General features: G+C 41.3%; 1 protein-coding gene across 1 annotated transcript in view; it reads right to left on the minus strand.

The window, feature by feature from the left end:
* The window catches only part of SVEP1 (sushi, von Willebrand factor type A, EGF and pentraxin domain containing 1), a 115,214-nt gene that overhangs the window by 16,401 nt on the left and 76,656 nt on the right, over positions 1 to 22,157 (minus strand). The window contains exons 32-44 of the mRNA XM_036403612.1: positions 19,171 to 19,290; positions 18,232 to 18,408; positions 17,380 to 17,464; positions 16,874 to 17,065; positions 14,859 to 15,026; positions 12,270 to 12,942; positions 8,119 to 10,898; positions 6,894 to 7,119; positions 5,645 to 5,800; positions 3,754 to 3,817; positions 2,907 to 3,080; positions 1,778 to 1,951; positions 1,181 to 1,354 (exon numbers count right to left, since the gene is read on the minus strand). Coding sequence (XP_036259505.1) covers positions 1,181 to 1,354; positions 1,778 to 1,951; positions 2,907 to 3,080; positions 3,754 to 3,817; positions 5,645 to 5,800; positions 6,894 to 7,119; positions 8,119 to 10,898; positions 12,270 to 12,942; positions 14,859 to 15,026; positions 16,874 to 17,065; positions 17,380 to 17,464; positions 18,232 to 18,408; positions 19,171 to 19,290 — 5,163 coding nt within the window. The remainder of the gene's footprint in view (positions 1 to 1,180; positions 1,355 to 1,777; positions 1,952 to 2,906; positions 3,081 to 3,753; positions 3,818 to 5,644; positions 5,801 to 6,893; positions 7,120 to 8,118; positions 10,899 to 12,269; positions 12,943 to 14,858; positions 15,027 to 16,873; positions 17,066 to 17,379; positions 17,465 to 18,231; positions 18,409 to 19,170; positions 19,291 to 22,157) is intronic.

Genomic DNA, 22,157 nt, shown 5'->3' on the forward strand with positions numbered 1-22,157 from the left:
GTGAACCCAATTTGTAATTTGATTTGAAATGATGAGATTTGGGTCATAAAATAATAATTAAAAAATTTCTAATTCACTGCTGCCACATGGCTTGCTATCATGTTCTGCTGATGCCAGGACAGGGCATACTAAGGATTTAAGTGAGAAATATCCTACTTGTTACTGTGAAACATTCTCTCTTGTCCTTCCTGTTTACCATAACCTTCCTATAAAAGAGAACCAGACCTATCCTACTTCATGTTCGGAGGGGCTGGATCAATAAAGAGCAGCAAAAATTCAGATATTTGATTAGAGACTTACTGTGTCATTCATTGGAGTTTAGAATCTCTCTAATTTTATTTATTGCTGGCTGTAAGCTTGCTGGGCTATTTTTGCATGGTCTATTGGTGATCTCATCACCAGTGTGGAAAATATTGGCTCTATAGAGAGCAGAGATTTATATCAGTGTCTTGATACTAAAATGAATAAATACGTTGCAATACAAAAATTAAATGTCTAAATTAACCATCCTAAGAATACACTAGGTCTTAAAATTAGTTACAAACACATACAGTAACAAGAAAGGCTATTGTGGGTTTGTGGGTACAGTGCACATGTACATAACACAATATTTCACAGAATTGCAGAAGAATTTATACAGCCATTAAGTACAAGCTTCTTCTCCAAACAGGGCCAGTTAGGTTAGAAGTTGCTCTGGAACCTGATCAGAAATTTCAGTTAAATTTGAGTAACTGTGGATGAGATCTCATGTCCTCTCTGGGTTTCTTCTCCTCTGCTTGACTCTGTTGATGGCAAAAAGTTTCTTCAAAAACTTCACTGGAGCTTGCTTTGTTGCAACTCGTGTGCATTGCATTTCACTCTACCACTGTTCAACTCTGAGAAGAATCTGGCACTTTTTCCTTTGCAACCTGTCAATATGTCACTTGTGGATGACAATGAAGTCTCCCTTTTGCCTTCTCCTCCAAATGATTCTCTCACCTGCTTCTACTATATATCAAGTGTTTGACTACAGTAACTCCATTTTACGTCATCTTTCCAACTAGAGGGACCTATGCAGAAGGTAGCTTGTTCTCTTACTGTCACAAAAATACACTCAGAGAAATTAATGCTTTAACTTGCATCAGTAACTGCCCCTAGTGTTTCTCTGCAAAAACTTTTCCATTATGAAGCAAACACACACGTTTACAGAGAGGCAAGGGATTACTCCATCTTCCATCTCTTGTGCACTCTGCTGCTGGTTCTCCTTCCAAGCTGTATCCCCTCTCACAGAGATATGTTACTGTACTGCCAACTGTATTGTTTTCATAAATTGCTTTCCCATTCAGCAAGGAAACTGGAATTTTGCATCTGGTCTCTGCAAAGGAAGGGGTCTTATTAATTCAGCTTGATATTTAGTCCTGGACTTCAAACATTTCCTGAATTAATAACACATTATGTTAAAAGTCACTACAGATGTATAAATCATGAAGAACATTGATTCAGTAACCCTGGGAAGGATATGTAGCCAGCCTAGAAAAGAAGCTTCTTCTGGTGATGGAGAAAAGCCCCAACAAAATGGGAAAGTGAGGGCACATTTATGACTTCAGACTGGGGCCAGTAGGGCAGAAAGATGGAAATCATTCTTTCTTGCCACTGATAGGTTCTCCAGAAACCCCACATTACAGAATCAGTCTTCAAAAGCAACTCAGTCTCTGGATTATATAATATCCATGCATAAGGGAGGAGCTATTGCTTATCCCATATTGAAATGCTCCAGGACATGAAACCAAACAGTTACCTTCACACAATGGCAAGGGCATACTCCAGCTCCCATTGGCAAGACATGTGATATTCTGGGGCCCAACAAGATGGTATCCAGAGCTGCACACAAAGGTTACATTACTTCTGTATGTGCTTCCAGTAGAAATGGCCTCTGCTTTTTCTATGGAAGGATGAAGCCCACAAGTAATTTCTAGGAGAGAAGAAAACTTTTGGGTTTTATACACAATGAAGACTATTCCTTCTATGAGTCACACACCATCTGATAGCTCTGTTCTCATCCTGAATTAACAGAAAGACAGCAGGAAAGAAGCTGTGAACTGTTACACGGAGAAGAGTTATACAATTCCTTTCCCACTCTTTCTCCTGGGGTTCATACTGCAGACACCTGAAAGTGTGTCTGAATGTATTTGGTGGTGTTATAAGATATGAGGTGTGTTCAAACTGACAGAGGATCCAGAATATTTCTTCTATGCATGACTGAGGCTGCATTTTCTGTCCCCTTTGTGCTCCCACAGTGGAAGATGATCTCAAAATGTGCTCCAGAACAATGGCAGTACTTAAGAAGAATCTTGACCCCTGTCCCACACTGTGGAGACCAAGTAAATTCATTAAAGGTGAGGGAGAAGAATGCAAGGCATAGGACTATGACACCAGCAAGAAAAGATGGAAAATTATTTTTTTGCAAAGATTATAAATATTTGCATTTTATTTATACGCCGTATGAAATAAGTCATAAATCCTTCTTCCTAAGCTCCTTCAATTAGTTATTTTCTTGATAGAGAGCCAAGACTTGATCCTAGGGAGCATAGCTGTGGTATCCAGACACACTGAGTGGCCAGGATATACTTGCTTTGGCATGGCAGGGGTGAACATGTCCAAGGCTCTGCACACCATAATTCAAGGCAAGTCAGATACAGCAGGCCACATTCCTACCCTACTGGCCTCAGCATGACCCTCTCTATGTTTATGCCATTTCAATGTGCCAAAAGGAGATTGCTTCTGATCAGAGAAGTACTGCTGGCTTTTCCTCTTGCTCCTCCTCTTACAGCCCTTTGCTGGAGAGAAAGACAGGGAGGAAGCCAGACAAAACACTCTCCTCCTGCCCTAGCTTTCCTGGACGTCACATTGCTCTGCTTGCTACTTACGTATGCATGTAGGGGCGGAAGGGCTCCACTTTCTGTCAACGTGGCAAATCCTTCTGCTTGGCCCCTGTAGCTCAAAGCCAGGGTCACAGCTGTAAAAAACTTCACTGCCAAACAGGAACTCCTCTCCCTGAACAGATCCATTTTCTATCATGTCTGGGGGTCCACATGATATTCCTGTAATGTAAGCAATACTTTCCAATCAAACAAAATGCATATGGCTTGTTCTGTCCATAGCTCCTCCACAGGTTTTACTCTGAGAAACAGGAAAACACAGCAGTTACCTGGTCATTGCCAGGAATTTGCCCATGAGTAGCAGAGCAGAATCATACTTGGTGCTTCCACTTCATGCTAAAAGTAAAAAATTGATTGCGATTGTGTTGGCAGGAAGCCTCAGGAAACTGTTGTCTCCTTCAGCCAACAGCTGAAGTCCACATAAACATTTGTGTAGAAACTCCTATTTCAGCACTGCAATCAATGACATCTCAGAGAAGTGAAGTGCCTTTGAGAATGATATCCACAGAGTTACATTGGAGGATGCTAAATATGTGTAACTCCTGGCAACTAACGTGCTCAGAGGTTCTCAGTAACCGCAGAACCCATGACCTCAAGTGTCAGACTGGAAGCTCTCTGCAGAGGAGCAAGGCAAAAAGGTGTAGAGATTTTCTTCACACTGCTACCTGCACACACCAGCAATTCTGCCCTTCCAGGTTGTTACCAGCAGTACTTACCAAAAATATTTAGGTAAATGCAGACAGTATGGGTTATAAAGCAAAATGAGCATTAGTGATTTCTGTTGAGTGATATCACCCTTGACCAACATTAAGCGATAGATTCAGGAAGAACATACTTCTGCACACTGGCACACTGCCACTCCAAAGCTTGTCTTCTTGGCAAGTCCGTTCTGCATCACCCTGTGAAACAAGACAAAATGCTCAAAGAACAACTTTGCTTTAATTAACTCTTTTCTCCCATCATCTTTAGTATCCAGCAAAGTGAGGAAGTTTTTTCTCCATGTGCCACCCATCCAAAGAGAAAATGATGTGCTACAGCCCAAGTCTACTCCTAGAGTTTATGGCACAACTTTCTGCAAAATGATGGGTGTCCTTTATAAATCAAAAGTTTGTGGGGCCAGTTAGTTCTCTTGTCCTTATATCTCTGGAGAATCATCTATTTTGGTCAGTTTTATCATTCTTGTTCCTAGGAATGTGTTGTGATGACAATTTTTCTCCTTTCAGGACTTATAGGAAATTCAACTAGCAATTTTTTCAACAACTATACAAGCTCGAGTTTGATAAACATGATGTGCTGATTTAACCACATCCCAAACACTCATTCTTTATATTTGCTATAAATTACATTATTTCTTTCTTACATACAAGTTTTATGGACAGCCTAATAGCCTAGGATTTAATTTTTATTTTATTCTGAGACATGGAGGACAATATTTAATTATGTCCCTTGCTGTAATGTACTTTTATTACAAAGCACACCTATCGATAAAGAGTAGATGTTTGACATGTTGTTGTAGGGCATCACACCAAAGGACTTTGCTTCCCAAAGGAAAAAAGCAGGACTCCTATAGTGGGGACACAGTTTGACACTAGGTGGCGAAACTGGATTACGAAGCTTGGAAGAGTTTATTACTGTAAAACAACACTGGTTTACTGCTTCCTAGAATTATTTGAAACAGCAACTCTACCTTTTTGTCTAAATACTAACACCTTCAACTCCAGTGCATATTTGCACTATTTGACAACATAATGAAAATTAAAGTCTTTGTTACTTAAGCATTCTCCAAACTCTAATTTTAACTTGACTGAGTGAATTAACTTCTGACTGGGTGATTTTACATGCACGAAGTTATTAATTAGTTACTGGTGTTACAACAGTATGAAGGAAGTGCAATCCTGCACTCTGCTTGGCCCTCACAAAACCAGCATTTAGAGCCAGCCTCTGTCCTGGAGACATCTCACCACCTCATGTCTCACTCATCACCTGGGAACAGTGCAGATCATGTTGTGCCTCAGCAACCTACTGTCATTTCTGAATTCACTGCGGCTTTTGAAAACACCCCTGAGGCAGCTCTGAACTTGGTAGCCTGAATCCTGATACTGGGAAAGCAATGCTATTTCAGAGGTCAGGTGGGGATAAAAGCTGTAATAAAAACAATGGACAGGAAAGAACTTTGATTCCTCCTCCATCAGGGAATAAAGCTGTCATTGAACAAAATGGAATATCTTTGATCTATCACTTTAATACCATCTAGCAATGTCATAGAACTGAGGGCAGTGGAGTTTATGAGGAACTTTAAGTCTGGAAGGCACAACTTTTGGCACACAGACATAATGATTGGGACACTATGAATCAGAAAAAAAAACATAGTCTAGCTCTGGCTAAGGAACCAGGTCAAGGGAGTACATGAGAAATTAACTCTTCTGTGACTTATGATCACAAGCATATGTAATGCTGCATTTGCAGAGAACTTCAGTTAAGAAAACTCAAATACTGCAAGATACCTGCTGGACATATACCTCTGAACAGGATATTTGCTTCAACTATACCCTTAAACCATTCAAAGACTGTCCCAAACATAGCATGAACTGTCTACAGACAATAACAAAACCAGCAGACACCCAGCTTCCATGTTGTCAAAATGAATGAGGCAGTCCATAGCAATCACTCAGGAACTGAAAATGAGAACTTAAAGTTTAGAGTGTTGGAGATTTGAGCTTGCTTACTTGTAATTCATAGCCAGAGTCACATTTATAAAGAGACACATCTTTGAAATTGTATTTAGTGCCAACCACAAATCCATGCTCTGGAGACTCTGGAGTTCCGCACGACACAGGACTGCAGATGTCATCAGAAAATGGTGGCATCCAAACACCATTTTCCTGAAAAATAAATGTAATTAGAAATGTAAGAGCACTGCTTTATATGTGCAATCATATCTAATTGAAAAAGAAAAATCTTGGTAGGAGCATCCAGTTGCTGTGGGTATACAGATATAATATTATCTGCTCAATCCTTTATAAAACTTGGTAATTTAAGTAACATTTTCAAGATGTTAACATAGACTAGTGTTATCTTTGGCAGGAACACTTAGCTTGAGATTTAAAAGGCAGAAGGAACAAAAAAATGGGGAAAAAAAGCTTGGAAAAGCAAGTTCACTGGAGCAAGGTCACCTAACCACTCAGGGAACAACACATCAGAAGAATGAAAACTTATATCTGCCTGATTTCATGTTTTGTATTTCTCTCCTGGTTGAATGTCTAACACCATGACTAAGTGCTTCAGCAGCCTTCTCTGACTTACTGAGGGAAGTCTGATAGCTGAAGAAACACTTGTCAAAGACAACTACTCCTACTTCTACAGATATTTGAAACAGCAAAATGAGGGGAAAACATTTCATAAGAAAGACTTACTCTGCAAACCCACACATGCTCAGCTTTTCTCATACAAGTATACCGTGACTTTAAAAGTTGATTTACAAACTCAAGATGAGGCTGTCCATATCTAATGTGACAGGAGGTTACCAGTGGAACTGATTAAGAGATTTGTTCTTTAACAGAGGATTCAAGTTTCTACAGGTGTACAGTGGATGTCTACTGCCTGTTATACTAGAGATAAAGCTCTGCCTGCAATCCTCAAAATATATTAGAAATCTTGGACATAATTTTTTTTTAAATCTCAGACATGATTTAATGCTTGGCATGTGATAAAATGAATGGTTTTCTAAAGTGAATGCTTTTCTAAAGGACAGCCTTTTGATAGAAGGAGAAATAAAATATTTTTAGATCTGAAAGTCCATACATAGAAAACAAATAATATTCTTATTTGGAAACAACTAAACATACAATATTTTGCAGAATATGCTTTGAATTTTTTAGTTGTGCCCAGTAAAGGGCCAAAAGGTAAGGAAGATATGAGAAGCACTCCTGAATTCAAGAAGGCCAGCAGAATAAAACAGTGCTAATAAAACTATACCTTGCATGTAGATGTGCTTGCTCCCACCAGAGTGTAGCCTCCTACACATGACAAAGTGATGCTTGAGTTCACAGTGAAGTTGTTCCCAAGAACGATTACATTAGTGATATTTCCTGGAAGGGGACACTTTCTGGGGCAACAGGAAATACTTTGAGGGGACCATTGTCCATCCTCCTGGCAAGTGCATATATCCACTTCTGTCGCCATTGTGTAGCCTTCCAGACATCTGCAACACAGCATGAAGACCTGACCAGAGAGACACAGCTAGGAATAACCTATAAATTAAAAAGTCAGGACAGTAACTTTTCAGCACTAGTTGTTAATAATATGTTTTGAGATTTTTCTATTACTTCAAGGTAAGCCTGTAAGAAGTAGGTCTCAACTGAATTAATTCTTTTGCAAGAGCTGGAGACTTCAGACTTCATTTCCAGCTGTTTCATGCTGCTGTAGCATCACAATGGAAAATGAGTTGGTGGCTTCAGTACTTAGAGGGTAGTTTAGGAAGTTTTAGGGCAATTTCCACACTGCCCATCTCTTTGCTAGGAGGGCCTTTGGCGAGGTAAAGAGAGTGTGTGAGCACCAAGCAATTCTAAAGATGATCTCACTTTCTTCCAAGAACAAACTAAGCCTTAGCCTTGCTTAGACACCCGAGGCTGACTCAATGGTGTTTTACCAAGAACAACTCAACCGGTTTGCACTAGTGGGTTTAGTAGTGGGCAGCAAAAGTACTCCAGGAAATTAACAAAAACCCCTCAGTTTCTCATATCTGTCAAAGGAGTAACTTGCTCCAGTGCTCCAGACACACAGTGCTGCAGTGCAGATAATGGGAGAAGAGGGATATCAAGTCTTTTGTATTACAAGAGGCACCTGAAGCAGAAGGAAACCATAAATACAATGCCAAGAGGAGAGAAGCTGCACACCCTGCTGACTGTTGCTGTCACCTGATAAAAAACTCTATATGTTGAAAACAGTGCTTCAGTGGAAGAGAATAAGAAAGCAAATGGAAATGGGAAATTAAACTCAGTGGAGGCATCAGCCCAACAGGCTGAAATGCCTTTCTGGAGTTTTCCTGAGTGGTCTAAATAGTATTTTATAAAGTGCATGGCAATGTGAGCTTTGTCAACCTGAGTATGTAGAAACTTGCACTAACTGAAGGTACATGAACCTTCCATCTTATTTCCTTCAGAGACTTTTAATGAAAACAGAATAGCAGTATCATCCTTACCTGTACTGGACCTTACTTCCATAGGTGTAAATGTTCCCAAGAACCTCTGCATTTGGGATAGATGGTGGTGGGCCACAGCTTAAGAGCTCACAGCTTGGGTATGGCTTCTTCCACACACCTGTCTCAACACAAGTCAGTTCTGGATCCCCCTTCATGACAAAACCTGTCAAGCAGGTATAGATGATTGTGTTCTCATCTTCAGAGCTGCTCCCATTGATAAATGTGTTGGGGATGATGGGTGGAACACCACAGGAAATCTGTCCGCAGCGAGGAAACCCAGAACTCCATTTGCCAGCTGCCTCACAGGTGACTTCAGGAGGTCCCAGCAGTTTGAAGCCCTCCAGGCATTGAAACTGCACACTTATCCCACAGCTGAAATCTGTACCAAGAACGATCCCATTTTGAATCTGTGGTGTAGGACACACACAGGCTAGGCAAGATGGAAGGCTCCCACTCCAGGAGCCATTGGACAGGCATTGCCGTAAGGAATTGCCATGCAGCTCATAACCAGGGAAGCATATATAGTGGACAAATTCCCCAAAAGTGAAGGCTGAGCCATTCAGAAAGCCATGGGAGATGTCTTCAGGGGGTCCACAAATGACTGGTTCACAGTGTGGTGCTTCTGAGTCCCAGGTACCGTCACGCCGACAGGTAAGCGTCGATGCTCCTTGCAGGCTATAACCATCATTGCAGTGATAGTGCACTTCTTTATTAAAGCTGAAATCTGAACCAGTAGTTCTCCCATTGGGAAGAGGCAGCGGCACAGGGCAGATCACAGCTTTGCAAACTGGAGTGATTCCACTCCAGCTTCCATTTTCAAGGCAGACTCTACTCCTGTCGCCATCTAACAGGAAACCTTCATTGCACCTATACTCTGTATGTCTCTGGAATGTGTAGTCCTCTCCAGTTACCTGACCATTCTCCAGAACTGGTGGTGGGCCACAGGAAACAGGAATGCAGATTGGTTCACTGCCATCCCATTTCTGGCTCTCTTGGCATCTCCTCTCTGAGGGTCCATTTAACTGGTAACCAGGATCACATTCATAGTAGACAACACTCCCATATGTGTAGTTTTCCCCTCTTACCTTCCCGTTCAAAGGATGGTTAGGTGAATTGCACATTAATGCTTTGCAGTAAGGAGCAGTGTGACTCCACTGCCGACTTTGCAAACACAGCCGTGTGTCAGAGCCAACCAGTGTGAATCCTGGCCTGCAGGTGTACCTCACTGCACTGCCAAGCCTGTTCTCTGTGACGTGCAAAAAACCATTCTCTGGGGGGGATGGCAAGGTGCACTCTATTGAAACACAGGCAGGGGCAGTGCCGTTCCAAGCCCCATCTTCTTGGCAAGCTAGAACAGGGTTTCCCAGCAGCTCGTAGCCAGAGTAACATGTGTATAAAATGATAGTTCCAAATAAGAAAGTGGTGAGCTGCATTGCACTGTCTTCCTTCAAGGAACTTTTGAAGTCCTTCATGTTGTCAGCCAGCAACACATGTGAAAGGGAGGGGTTCTTTGTAACACTCTCCTGGTCAGGACGCCTTTCCCCGTGTCTCAGCTGCACGTACTCTCCGAAGTCAATGTGAGGAGGCAGGCCACAGTCTGTCGGAAGGCAGGTTGGTGTAGAGCTAGACCACCCAGATTCTTCACAGGTCTGCATGGCAAGGCCTGACAGCTGGAAGCCTGGCACACAGCTGTAAATGACCATGGCCCCATAGCTATAATCTGCACCCTCCACAAAGCCATTCTCAATGGGTTGAGGGGGCTGGCAATTTATGGCCTTGCAAGAGGGAACCTCTGTACTCCACTCTCCCGTTTCTAGGCATCTCAGTGTTTCCTCCCCTTGGAGCTGGAAACCTCTGTCACAGAAATACCTAACTGTCTGTCCATAATGGAAATTTGTGAATGAGTATTTGCCATTGAGAATCTTCTTAGGCCTTGGGCATTGAATAGGTTTGCAAACTGGCTTTCCCCCAAGCCACTGTCCATCTTCTCCACAGAGGACAGTTGTGTTTCCTAGAAGTTCAAAACCTGGTTTACATGTGTAGAGGGCTGTGCTAAGGAAGGTGAGGCCCTGCACATCAACTATGCCGTTCTGAATTTCTTCTGGTTGAGGACACTCCACGGGAATACATTCTGGCAAAGGCAAGCTCCATGAGCCATCAGCCTGGCACCTGATGGTGGACTCACCCTTCAGCAAAAACCCATCCACACAGATGTATTTAACAGTGCTTCCAAAATGAAGGGATGAAGTCAAGGGGTCCCCAAAGGGGATATAGGGAGGTGCAGAACATTGTACAACTTTGCAGAAGGGAAAGGAATCATTCCACTGCTGGGACGGCAAGCATTTCAGTACAGAGGAGCCATGCAAAACATAACCCTCCTTGCAGGAGAACAGTACAACACCGACTTGGTAAGACACTTCTCTCAAGACCAGCTGATTTTCTGCTAGGGGTGGTTCTGGACATTTTGTGGGCACACATTTGGGGCTTTGCTTTTTGCTCCATTTCCCAGACTTTTGACATGTCCATGAAATATCTCCAATCAGCTCATAGCCTTCATCACAGAAGAACTCAACTTTGGAGCCCATATCAAAAGTTTCTCCCTTGGAGTAGCCATGCTGGATGGATGGTGGTTTTCCACAGCTGAGGGGAGCACAGTAAGGGGGCGATTCACTGTACCACTGCCGGTTTGCTTGGCAGATAAACACTGGGCTCCCAACCATCTGGTAACCAGAGTCACACTGATAATTTGCCTGATTTTCAAAGAAGTGCCCAGTGGTGTCCTGGAAAACAGTTAAGACAGAGACATGTCTGAAATGAAGACGCATGATTTGGGCAACAGGAGACTGATTTAATTTCTTGTGTTCTCCTGGTCTAGCTTCTAGCTGAATCCCTGACAGCAGTAAAGGCTGTCTCAGAAGGAATGAAGGCAAGTAACTGGCACAAAATATCTTGCCTCAAATAATGCACTCTTCTTTTCAGGAAATCTGAGACCAAAATAAAACAGAAAATTCAAGCCTTAAAAGGTAAAAGCTAGAAAAGAATTCCTCTGCTTTCTCCCTTCCTGAGCCATGAGACCAAAATAGGTGTGGAAAGGAAGATGGGAAAAAAATGGATCAGGGGAAGCTGCCATCAAATGGCCTATTATTGTCATGATTCTTTACCTTCTGTGTGTATCTAAGGTTGGAGCCCTCAAATCTACTGCAACTAGAAGACATTTATAAATGCCACATATGCAGCTGCAGGGCCTTGAGCAGGCAGCTGAGGAGCAACTAAAAGTTGCAGTCTGGGCTTTGATTAAGGCAATAAAATTTTTTTCTAACTGTAAGGAATAGATGAGGGAGTGCTCCTACCTAAGGAAGACAAAACAGAGTGATATGCATTAATTAGAAGATGCATCTGTGTGGGAGTCTGAACAGAAACTGTTGTTAGTACTGCTGGAAACCCATGTGGAACTGGAATGTCAACCTCCACCCTCCAAATTTAGCAAATGCAGATTCTCTGGTGTCTGGTATCCCTGGTATCTGGTATCCTGATATCTTAAATCCCTGGATTTAAGAAAGGAAGAGGGATGCTCAGAAGAAAAATGCTTCAAAAATTCAATGTTAAATCTTTATAATAGTGGTTTTGATCTTCCTTACCACAATATTGTCCTTGTGCACCAAATGTGCAACGTTGTTGCAATTTAATTTGCTAAGGAAAGATAAGTTCTGACTTCAGTAAAGAAATGTGTTTGCATCAAAAGAAGAAAAAATATCTCAAGGTGATTTATCTATTGCATATCAGATTTTTTTATCGCAATGAGAAGAGCAAGGCTTGTGAACTGGCATCAGTTCTTCAAATCTAAGAAGGCACTTGAAAGCTACTCAAGAACCAAATAAATGAAGACTAAGACATTAAGGAAATCAGTTGAATATGTCTCCTAACTGATAAACCATTTTATGATAGGAAATCCCATGGAAATAGTCATGCTTTTCAGGTATGATTCTGATGCAAATCCACCCGCTTTTCCCCTTCCTTATCCTATCCAATCATGTACTTCCTCAGTTTTAACAGAAGAGCAAAACAGAAGGAAGAAAACCCCAACAGCAACAGTTGTGAAGATATATTCAGTTTGCCATGGTACCAGGCAGATGAGAAATCACATTCTGTACCTTAATAAAGCCATTCTCAAGCTGCGGTGGCTCTCCACAGGACACTGGGTGGCATGTGGGCAAACTGCCACTCCAGTTGCCGGTGGCCTCACAGGTCCGCTTCTTCTCTCCCTTGATGTAGAACCCCTTGTTGCAGCTGTAAGCCACCACTGCTCCAAAGCTGTAGTTGGACCCACTGGCATAGCCATTGCTAATGTGGGGAGGCTCTCCACAGCGGACGGGGATGCACTGGATGCTCAGAGGAGAAGGATTCCACTGGCCCCCTCGCAGGCATTCAATCTTGGCTGAAGTGTTCAGAACGAAGCCTTCCATGCACTTGAAGCTCACAACAGAGCCAGCTGCAAACTTGGCTTTACTAATGGACTCCAGGATGCTGTATGAGACGGTGGATGGCTTTTCACAAAAATCAGCTATGCAGTGGGGCATGTCCCTGCCCTCTGGAGGCACCCATGTCCCTTCTGCATTGCAAAGCAGCTGAGAGTTATCAGCCAGGCTGTAACCATCCAAACAGAAGTAATAAGCTATATCACCAAAGAGGCGGTGGCCACTCTCTGGTGATGCATTTTCCACATGGGGTGGTTCATCACAGGATACTGCCAGGCACTGCTGGTGGCTCACACTCCACTTGCCACTGGCTAAGCACTCTATGGTTTCAGGGCCAACTAATGTGTAACTGTGGATAAGGAAACCACATAAGAAGTCAAAAATACAAGCACTGTCAAACTCTCCCTAAGGTTTCCTGAAGCCCTTGCAGTATGAGCTTGTTGCTAGAACCCCAGAACAACAGGATCTTTTAAATTAGCTATGATCAACTTCAAAAGGAAAATCCTAAAGCCTACATATCCATGAGTGAAGTATCACAAAGGTGGATATACTAGCACACCTTGTGCACCTTTACCTCTCTCTCATCTGTCTGTCCAATGACCATTTCTGAGCTTCCATTTTGGCCTCAAAGTACTACAATAAACCTAGTATTGTGCTGTAATGGTCCATGCAATCCTCAAGGAAATGATCCCACTCAGAAACTATTTCTTTTTACCAAAACTGATTGGAAAAGAAAGAGATGAAAAGCCTAGAAAGGTCTTTTGGGTTTCTGTATTAGCCCTTTCAATCTATATTCACACTTGCAAGCAAAGTGAAACCTCTTAGGGAGTTACCCAGAGGTGCTCTTACCAATAACACATATAGCAATTTTAAAATAACTTCTTCCTAAAAACTCACTGTTAAAAATATTAGAAAGTCAATAAAAAAATTAATGCTGACTGGAAAAAACCCAATGAAATTATTTATAATAAAATTCTACCACATTAATACTGTTAGTGTAGCTGTAGTTCTCCAGTCTGTCTCTTGGAAGCAGGGACAGGCATTAATCCATGCAGCTCATCATCCCACTTAAACCCCTGCTGCTTAAATATGCAACAGGCAGTAGTGTACTCACAGTACCTGTGACTGTTTTCTTAATTTTTTTTCTCTGTAGTGTGCTCTCACAAAGAGCAAAGAAACAATAACTACTGCAAAGTCCCCATTGACTTTCCAACTGCAGGCTGTTCAGATCTTGAAGCAACATCTGTAAAACTGTTTTGTCTTCTTTGCAGAATTTGTTTTCAAGGCCTCATGACTGGACCCCAGAAAAAGAGCCTATTATGTGCCAATGTTTAAAATAATCCACTGTCACAGGCAAAGAGCTGTGACAGTCTTTAAATGCTGCTATCCTTCCCCATTTAAAATGCTTCCACAGGAAAGAGAAGCAGCTTTTAAAATCACAATACAGTCTAGAAAACATAATAAGGATGCTGTGTGTCAATTATGTTTCAAATAACATTGCAAAGCCAATTTATAAGAAAAATGCTGGCTTGTCATTTACCATTTTACACCGAGAAAAAGCAGAAAATCCTTCAGTCACTTTGGACCTAAACTGGCAAAAGCTCTGCTTACCTGCTCTGCCTTTTAGACAGAACAGTTTCAAGAAATTTTATGCAACTGCTTATAGGCTGTAAAGATTATTGTGTGCAAAGGTTCTTGCAGGATCAGAGTCCAACATTATACTTTCATGCTTGATGTCATCAAAACTGAGCCTCCTCTTTGATGAAAATTTCTCTACATAGAGTAGATAAAAATAAATTTAAAATAATACACCTCAATAAACAAAGAGTCTTAATTTTAAGGAAATAGAATTTAGAACACCACAGCAGACAGTTGTTAAACTGCATCAAAAGCATTCTTACACCCTGATGAGACATAAAGAATTTGCTATGATCAGAGCCTTGAATTTAACAGAGAAGTACTGGTTCTCTAGTAACTCCAAGGAAAAGGGTTTCTGATTGAATTGTGCTACCATTCCCCCGATTCCTCTCTATTCTTCTCTTCCTGAGTGTATTCAGTTCCCCTGAAACTACTTTAAGAAATGTCTCTGTCTCATACTAACCTGACCACCCACAAAAAAAATCTCCATTGCATTTAACTTCCAAAAGTTAAGACAGAAGTAGTAAACATGAATTAGTGTGCAGTTAGAAAGGACTTGTCAAACAGTGCACCAGTTTTACCCAACCTGATCCAGTAGTGCTGATCCAGTAGTGTTGATCTACATACCCTTCCTTACAGGTGTAAGAGACCGTGTTTCCAAAAGTAAAGTTATCTCCTTTGATGACTGCATCTTTGATGGCAGGAGGGGGACCACAAGACACAATGCTGCAAGCCGGTGGTGTGCTGTTCCAGCTCCCTGAAGATGCACAGACAAGTACAGAAGGTCCCTGAAGGCTGAGACACAAAGATCATTATTAAGGCATCATTTCATTCTGGGTGAGGGATGGAGAGTGAAAGAGCTGCTTTGCTTTCTGGCCCCAGTGAAACTAGGGAGTCTTTCTCACTAACTTTAGTAGAGGCCAGAATCTCACACTTTGCTTATGGAAAACCACCCCTGATGCTATTAAAAAAGGCTGGTCTTCACATCACTTTGAAGAGCAAGCTGGTGGATTTCTTGTGAAGCCTCAAGGCTCTGTGCAGACACACACCATTTCTGCTGCAACTTTGCCCCTCTTTGAGCACAAAAGAAATACTTGTTTAACCTTAAAAATTCACTTGTATGCCATCAACAACATGCCAGTCTTGAGACTTGCAACTAGGCCTCTGCCTAACACCTGATTCACTCAGTGACTTAAAACACTATCTTCAGCCAGGACACTGAAGGAAAAGCTCCAGTTCAAGTCTGTTCACAAAAAGGCATTCAGTCCTTTCAGGAGGTAAAGGATATTGCTTGAGTGAATGGCCACACACATTTGAAGTTGATGATATTTTTTGGTTTCATTATCTGAGGAAACAGGATTGGTTCAGATGGTGTGACTCGGATGTCTGAACAGAGTGTGAAACACTTCTCTGAGACGACCCTTGTCTCCAGCTGCTATGTCAGTTATCTGTGGGTTCCCTGTAGGGCCCACATCATATCTGAGAGCCCTACATGGGAGTGTCTGATTCCCTACAATTTGGTGTCAAATTGTATTAGACCCCCATGTTTAGCTGACTGAAATAAGTTAATGGAAAAGAACACTGACCTGTAATGCTTTTACAAATTTGGTACAGGCCCTTATGAGGGAACTAGGGCTTTGCCCACCCGTGGCAATACGTTTAAGACTAAAAACACCTAAAAGGTGCTTGAAAGAAGAGATTGGGTCCAGAAATAATGCATAAGATGGACACTGTTTGAGAGGGCTTCCTCTGGAGTGGTAACCACAGGAGAGAGGATCTCTCTCACCAAGCTATGGTAGACAGGTAAAGACAAAGAATCAAAATTGACGTGGTATTTGCTGCCTGTATGTCCAAAGCCCACAGTCAAAAAGCTCATTGCACTGCCTGGTTTAGTGGGGTACAGATAAACCCACAATGCAAATCTATGACTTAACACTACACTTAACTGCAGCTGAGTTATCCATTTGTACTAACAGAATTAAAGCATTCACCAAATGAACACACTTCACCTACCTGCCTGCATCTAGACAAGGAAATGATTGCAGCAGGAAAATGTCATCCCTAAACAGGTCCATACGGGACAACTTATGTCAGAGCATATCTGCTAGAAGTACAAGCAGATATGAGGGGAGGCAGAAACCTGCATGAACAGCCACATCCTTGGATATAGCATTAATGTGTTAATTTTTAATTGCAGCATGTTAAAAATATGTTTGCAGTACAATTGCTTACAAATGTAAAACAGAACAAATACTTAGAATAAATTACTAGTACAAAGAGTTAAAGGAGTAAATTAGTAACTTCCAGAAAGTTCCTTCACAAAAGGTGCTGTAAAGTAATAGCAAAAGTAATATGAACCACAGTTGTAGAGGTATAATGATATTTAAAGGCAAATGAAAACTTTCAGAAATAATAAAAACTATTTTTCTGAATATTCAAAATATTTTTGTAAGTTTGATGGTAAAATGAAAGCATTACATATGTATATAGCAAATCCTGAGTGACTTTTCTGAACTGCTTTTCCAATTCTGTTTTAGTATTTTATTATTCTGAGCAATGATCCCAGCTTTTTTCTTTCAGATATAAGTCAGACCTAACCAGCATGCCACCTGCATTTGGCTCAGGCACATTTGTGCATTTACCTGTATCCATTGTCACAGGTGTATGATACAGAGGAAAGATAGGTTGTGCCACTGAGTGTGTACTTTCCATTGCTGATATCCTGTGGGCTAGGGCACGTCACCATTTCACAGGAGGGGGGAGCATGACTCCAAATGCCACTAGCAAGGCACAGAATTTCCTTTTCACCCACCAAGTTGTATCCATCATTGCATCTGCATTAGAAGAAAAGAAATGCTATCAAACACAGGGCCTTTTATGCACAACATAATCAGCCATCCCTTTTTTCTCATCATCCACACCTGCATAAACCATCTTTCTTTTCAGGAAATAGAGAAGTAGCACTGGAGTAAACATTCAGCTCTGCTAATGAACAGCCACTCTATAATCAAATGTCTTTCCATTATTTTAATCCCATCTTGCTCCTCTCCTTCATTTCAACCAATCTCTCAATTCAGCCATACTCTTATTTGCTGCCAGATTGTCAATCAGTTATTAATACAGCACTTCAAACATACTGAATTCCTACCTGTACACCACCTTATTATGGTATGTAAAATTTGAGCCAAAAATGGCACTGTTCTCTGGAATAACTGGATCACCACAGGATATAGCTTTAAAAAGACAGGAATACAAGAGAGGTTGATATAACACAAACAAAAATGAACAGAAAATTAGGATTTGCTTTGTTTTCTCTGAAAAGATTTGAAGAAATATAAAGCCCTAGGTAACAGTGAGTTCTTGACTAATCTGTAAGTGACATTTAGGACTCTTTATCTGAATTCACCCTACTGAGAAACTGAACTAATTGGAAGTAGGCAGTTTTAACCATGCTACAAACCACATGCTTGGTTATCAAGAGGACTCCATATCTACCCCTCTCTATGGACAAAGTAATTGTTTTTTGCTCAGATAGTCTTTGTCAACTCTTCACTTTACCTGTTGCTTCATCTCATTTGTTCTGGTTTTCTAAAGAAACAATTTCTGCTATTATACCATGACTATGTACATGCATCAGCCTGTCCTTTCGGGTTGCTTTTAATCCACTGAGACAGTTAATGGTCTTTAAGTGATTAATTGCTTGAAAATGGAAGGCTGGGTGGAGAAGAATTAGAATTAGAAGAACACTTCTAATGCTTGCATTAGACTGAGTCTATACCTCTGACGCACTGGAGAATCTGCGTAAGAGAGAACCACTACAGATATGACAACTATTTTTATGTCTTAAGAGAACAAAGACTTCAACACTGACATCCAGATCTGTTAGGACAGGGTTTCATAAGCTGCCATGGTCTCTAACGGCTCGTCACTATTACTTTTCCCCTCCCATCTGTCTAATGTTAAAATCACATTTCAGCATGCATTACCCCTAGGAACCAACCTTCACAATAGGGTGTTGGGTGGCTCCACTCTCCGGACTCCATGCAAGTAAGTTTCATCGCTCCTGTCAGCTGGAACCCTTCTTTGCAGGAAAATGTTACTTGACTGCCAACACTGTAAGTATCCCCATGTAAATGACCATGCTCTGGATTTCCTGGATTATGGCATTTCACAGGTTCTGAGGAGAAAGAGGGAAACTACAAATAACATACTTATGTGACAGGTTTTATGAATAAATTACAAGAGATATCCTTGGGAATTTGCTGAAAGTAGAAGGCAAAGCACATGGAAAACACTGAAGTAGTTTACATAAGTAGTTTACAGCCTTTTCTCTTTTATATGTTAATGACTGAAGACTCATGCAAGTAAGCTAATCTCCATGTTTAAGGACGTGGAAGAGCCCTCTGTAACTGAGTTTACATTCCTTGTCAGAAGCAAACATATCTTACAGTAATTTCTCCCTCTGTGAGGGAAAGCCCATTCCAGCAGGTCCATCCCTGAAAATGAAAACTGCTCAACTACCTTTTATGCCAACCTATGTCACTGTCTAGTTATCTTCTTCCAAAGTTACTTGTTTAATGTTTCCACAGGTAGCTCTAGCCCTACGCAGAAGCCTGTATTAAAATGTTTCTTCACTGCGCAGCTTTGCTGTGAGAAGTGAAACACTGTGGCCTTCCCAGGTCTTGTGCTTGGCATGCAATTAGGTTTTTGCATGTGTGTATGTCTTGGAGCAGCATCCCAGTGACAGCTGTATCCTCACGGAGAGGTGAGTTTTCAAGAAACAAAAGGAGACACTATCACAGCCCCATCCAGACTAAACCAACCTGGAGATGAAAGCATGCCTGTCGTAGATATCAATTGTTGTCTCGCAACTGGAAGGCAGGATACTGGCCTATACAGAATCTCAGAAATGCTAGCTGGATGTTTTTCTTTCCCATACCTGCACATTTTTTGCCATCTCCCGTGTAAGGAGGGATGCAAGTGCAAACATAGGATCCGTTTGTGTTGAGACAAGATGCGTGCTTATCACAATCTGATCCAACAGCGCATTCATCAACATCTGCAAAAAACAAAACAAAACAAACCCACAAAACCCATGTCTCTAGTGTGTTATTTATAGCAAGCATTTGCTTTAAATTTCTGCCTTACTGTCAACAGGAATTACTTTAAGTAGTACAATTAAAAATCACTTACTGCAATCACATTTTTCATCCATTGGTAAAAATACTTAATATTTAAACAAATATTTATAACTCACTGTAAAGTTTTATTGTAATTTTAATTATAATTTACTCAGCAGTATTGCACAACATGAGAAAATCAGAGATAAATGTTACTAACTTTCAGTCACTACTTCCAAATAAAGTATCTGGTTTCCAAACTGCAAAAGAACAGATATTGTAACTATTGTACTACTAGTCTGTGTAGACACCCTAAGGAAGGATTTTAGCATTAAACTCTTGCTTGGGAAATCCTCTTGATCTCAACCTTCCTACTAAGAAGACAGGAAAACTTAGTCAAGAGGAGAAACACTCTGAAAATATCAGAGCCCCATCTTTGGTGAAGATAATTAGACTAGGCCCAAAAAGAGCATGCAGTTGCCAGAAGAGTTAAAAATAAATCAAAATATATTAGTTATTATAATTAACTATTTACATGATAGTAGCACCTAGAAATCCCAACTGATAATTTATGATCTGTGTAGTTTGATGCTATGCTGCAAAAACAAAATAAAAAAAAAAATCCCTCACTCCAGAATACTTCATAAAATCTTTTAATCTTGACAAGGATTAAGTAAGGAAACATCCTTGGTATGAAAACAATGAATCAAAATTGCAAAAAATCAATTTCAAAGTATCTAATTGAAAAGTGCTGGCATCAGGGATTATTCTCAGGGATTATTCTTCTCTATAAAAATGCTTTTTTCATACTGTTAGAGAGAGGTAGAACAATTCTTAATCTAAATGCCCTGCTACAGGACCCCTGTTGATCAAGGTATGCCATGCAGACAAACAGTTTGGGTTCTTTGCCCATTTCCAGTAAAAAATCACTGGTTAAAAAAGCAAGAAAATTTACTGAATTGGAGGGTTATTCTTCACTACTGGATGAGTCTGATCAGCATGAAAGGACCACAACACATTGAAAAGAAAAGGAGTTTCTTTCTGATATGCAGCATGACAGCTGCACTGTAATACCAAGACAGTTGCCAACTACACAAGTACCAGGAGAATGCAAAGTGCTGCCACAGCAGAACTGGAATGACTGCTTCTTCTGTAATGTCTTGTTAGGCAAGAGACTTCCAGTGGGGTGGAACTACATGGTGAATCAGACCCTAACAGAACAAAAGGAATGCTTCAGGGCATAGGTGTGCCAGGATTTGTTAGCACCTCCCTGAAGCATGAGTCAGAAAGGTAAATGGTGGGTCAGGGTGCCAAATCCACTCTTGTTTTCATTTTCCCATAACACAGCTTTAGGAGAGACAAGGCAAGCTGGAAGGTGGGGCGCAGGCTTTTTCCTTCTGAACATTGTGACTCCTACAGCATGGAAGTTGAACTATTTGGACAGCCTTGACATACCTGGGATGATGTTTGTAGATTCTGAGGAAGTGCTGCTGGACAGGATGCTACAAAACTAAATGGATCCTACTCCAAAGTGAATTCTGGCAGAACTAAAAGACTTTGGTAATTTCTTTTGCTTGTCTTGACTGAAAAAAATATGTGCTATACCTACAAAGAATTAGGAGTCAAACACAAATCTTGCCAGTTTTTTACCATGCAATTCCCATGGCTAAGATCCAGCACAACCAGATGCAGCAATCCAAGTACAGCTAGGTAGTGGACTCCAGCAGGGGAATGCTGGAGACATGACCCTGCAAGACCAGTGACACCTAGTCCTCGGTACACAGTCCAATGCCAGCCTCTCACACCTTTCAGCTTGTGCCACTGCACCTGGCACATCAGACCCAACTGACCAGCGAGTAAGTTAAGGTGTGGCAACTGTATGAACTGCGGTCACAAGTGTACTCCCAGCGCTCTCAAAGCTGCAGCTGCTTGCTGGCAGGCATATCTGACCCACCAAAAAACCCCCACAACAGAAAAAAGGCTCAGAGAACACTGGCAGAGGTGATCTGCCCATTAAGTTAGGGACTAAGGAGACAGCAAGGTGGCCTTTTGTTCAGGTAAACATCAACCAACAGTTGAGTGGATCAACTGACAGTGTAAATGCTTCTCCTTGAGCTCATTAAAGAGTGTGAACGTCTTCTGACTTAGCCAGACCAGCATAGAGGAGTGGAAATGAACACATGGTCAACAAGAGGTATAAATGTCAGACAGGTACCAATGGGCTTGAGCTGGCCTCACACATTCATTCCCAGCTACTGGACATGTGCAAGGTCATGAGGGTGAACATATTACAGAGCTTGATAATGCAAAATACACTGGAATTATACCTAAACTGTGTATTACAATTACTGTATTTTGTTAAGTAACTTGAATTTTTTCTGTCGTGCTATGCAGTCCATTTTGTATCACTCAGCTTGATTGGAAATCCTGTGCAGCATCTACTGTCCTCAGGTCAGTAAATCTGATATTAAATACACAATGTCCATGTGTGAAATATCTAAAAGAACCTGGTCAGAGAGCATGAGACACTGACAGCATGCTGGAGAGCAACAAAATGCACAGGTCAGAAGCACAGAATGCAAGGATTGCAGGACATGGAAGGAGAAAGGTTGGGAGTGCAATGCAGGCCTATATAATTTTATATATGTTTGATAAAAGCAGGATGTGGGGCATACAAGAGGATGGACAGAAAAAGGTGACAGAATGTAGTTTTGGTTTCACGTAAGGCTGAGCATGTTATTTCAGAAAAATGAATATTTTGGACTGTGGGATTATGGTTAGCCTCCACAATTTCAGAATCAATGTC

The sequence above is a fragment of the Molothrus ater genome, chromosome Z (assembly GCF_012460135.2).
Source record: "Molothrus ater isolate BHLD 08-10-18 breed brown headed cowbird chromosome Z, BPBGC_Mater_1.1, whole genome shotgun sequence".
Taxonomy (NCBI): Eukaryota; Metazoa; Chordata; class Aves; order Passeriformes; family Icteridae; genus Molothrus; species Molothrus ater.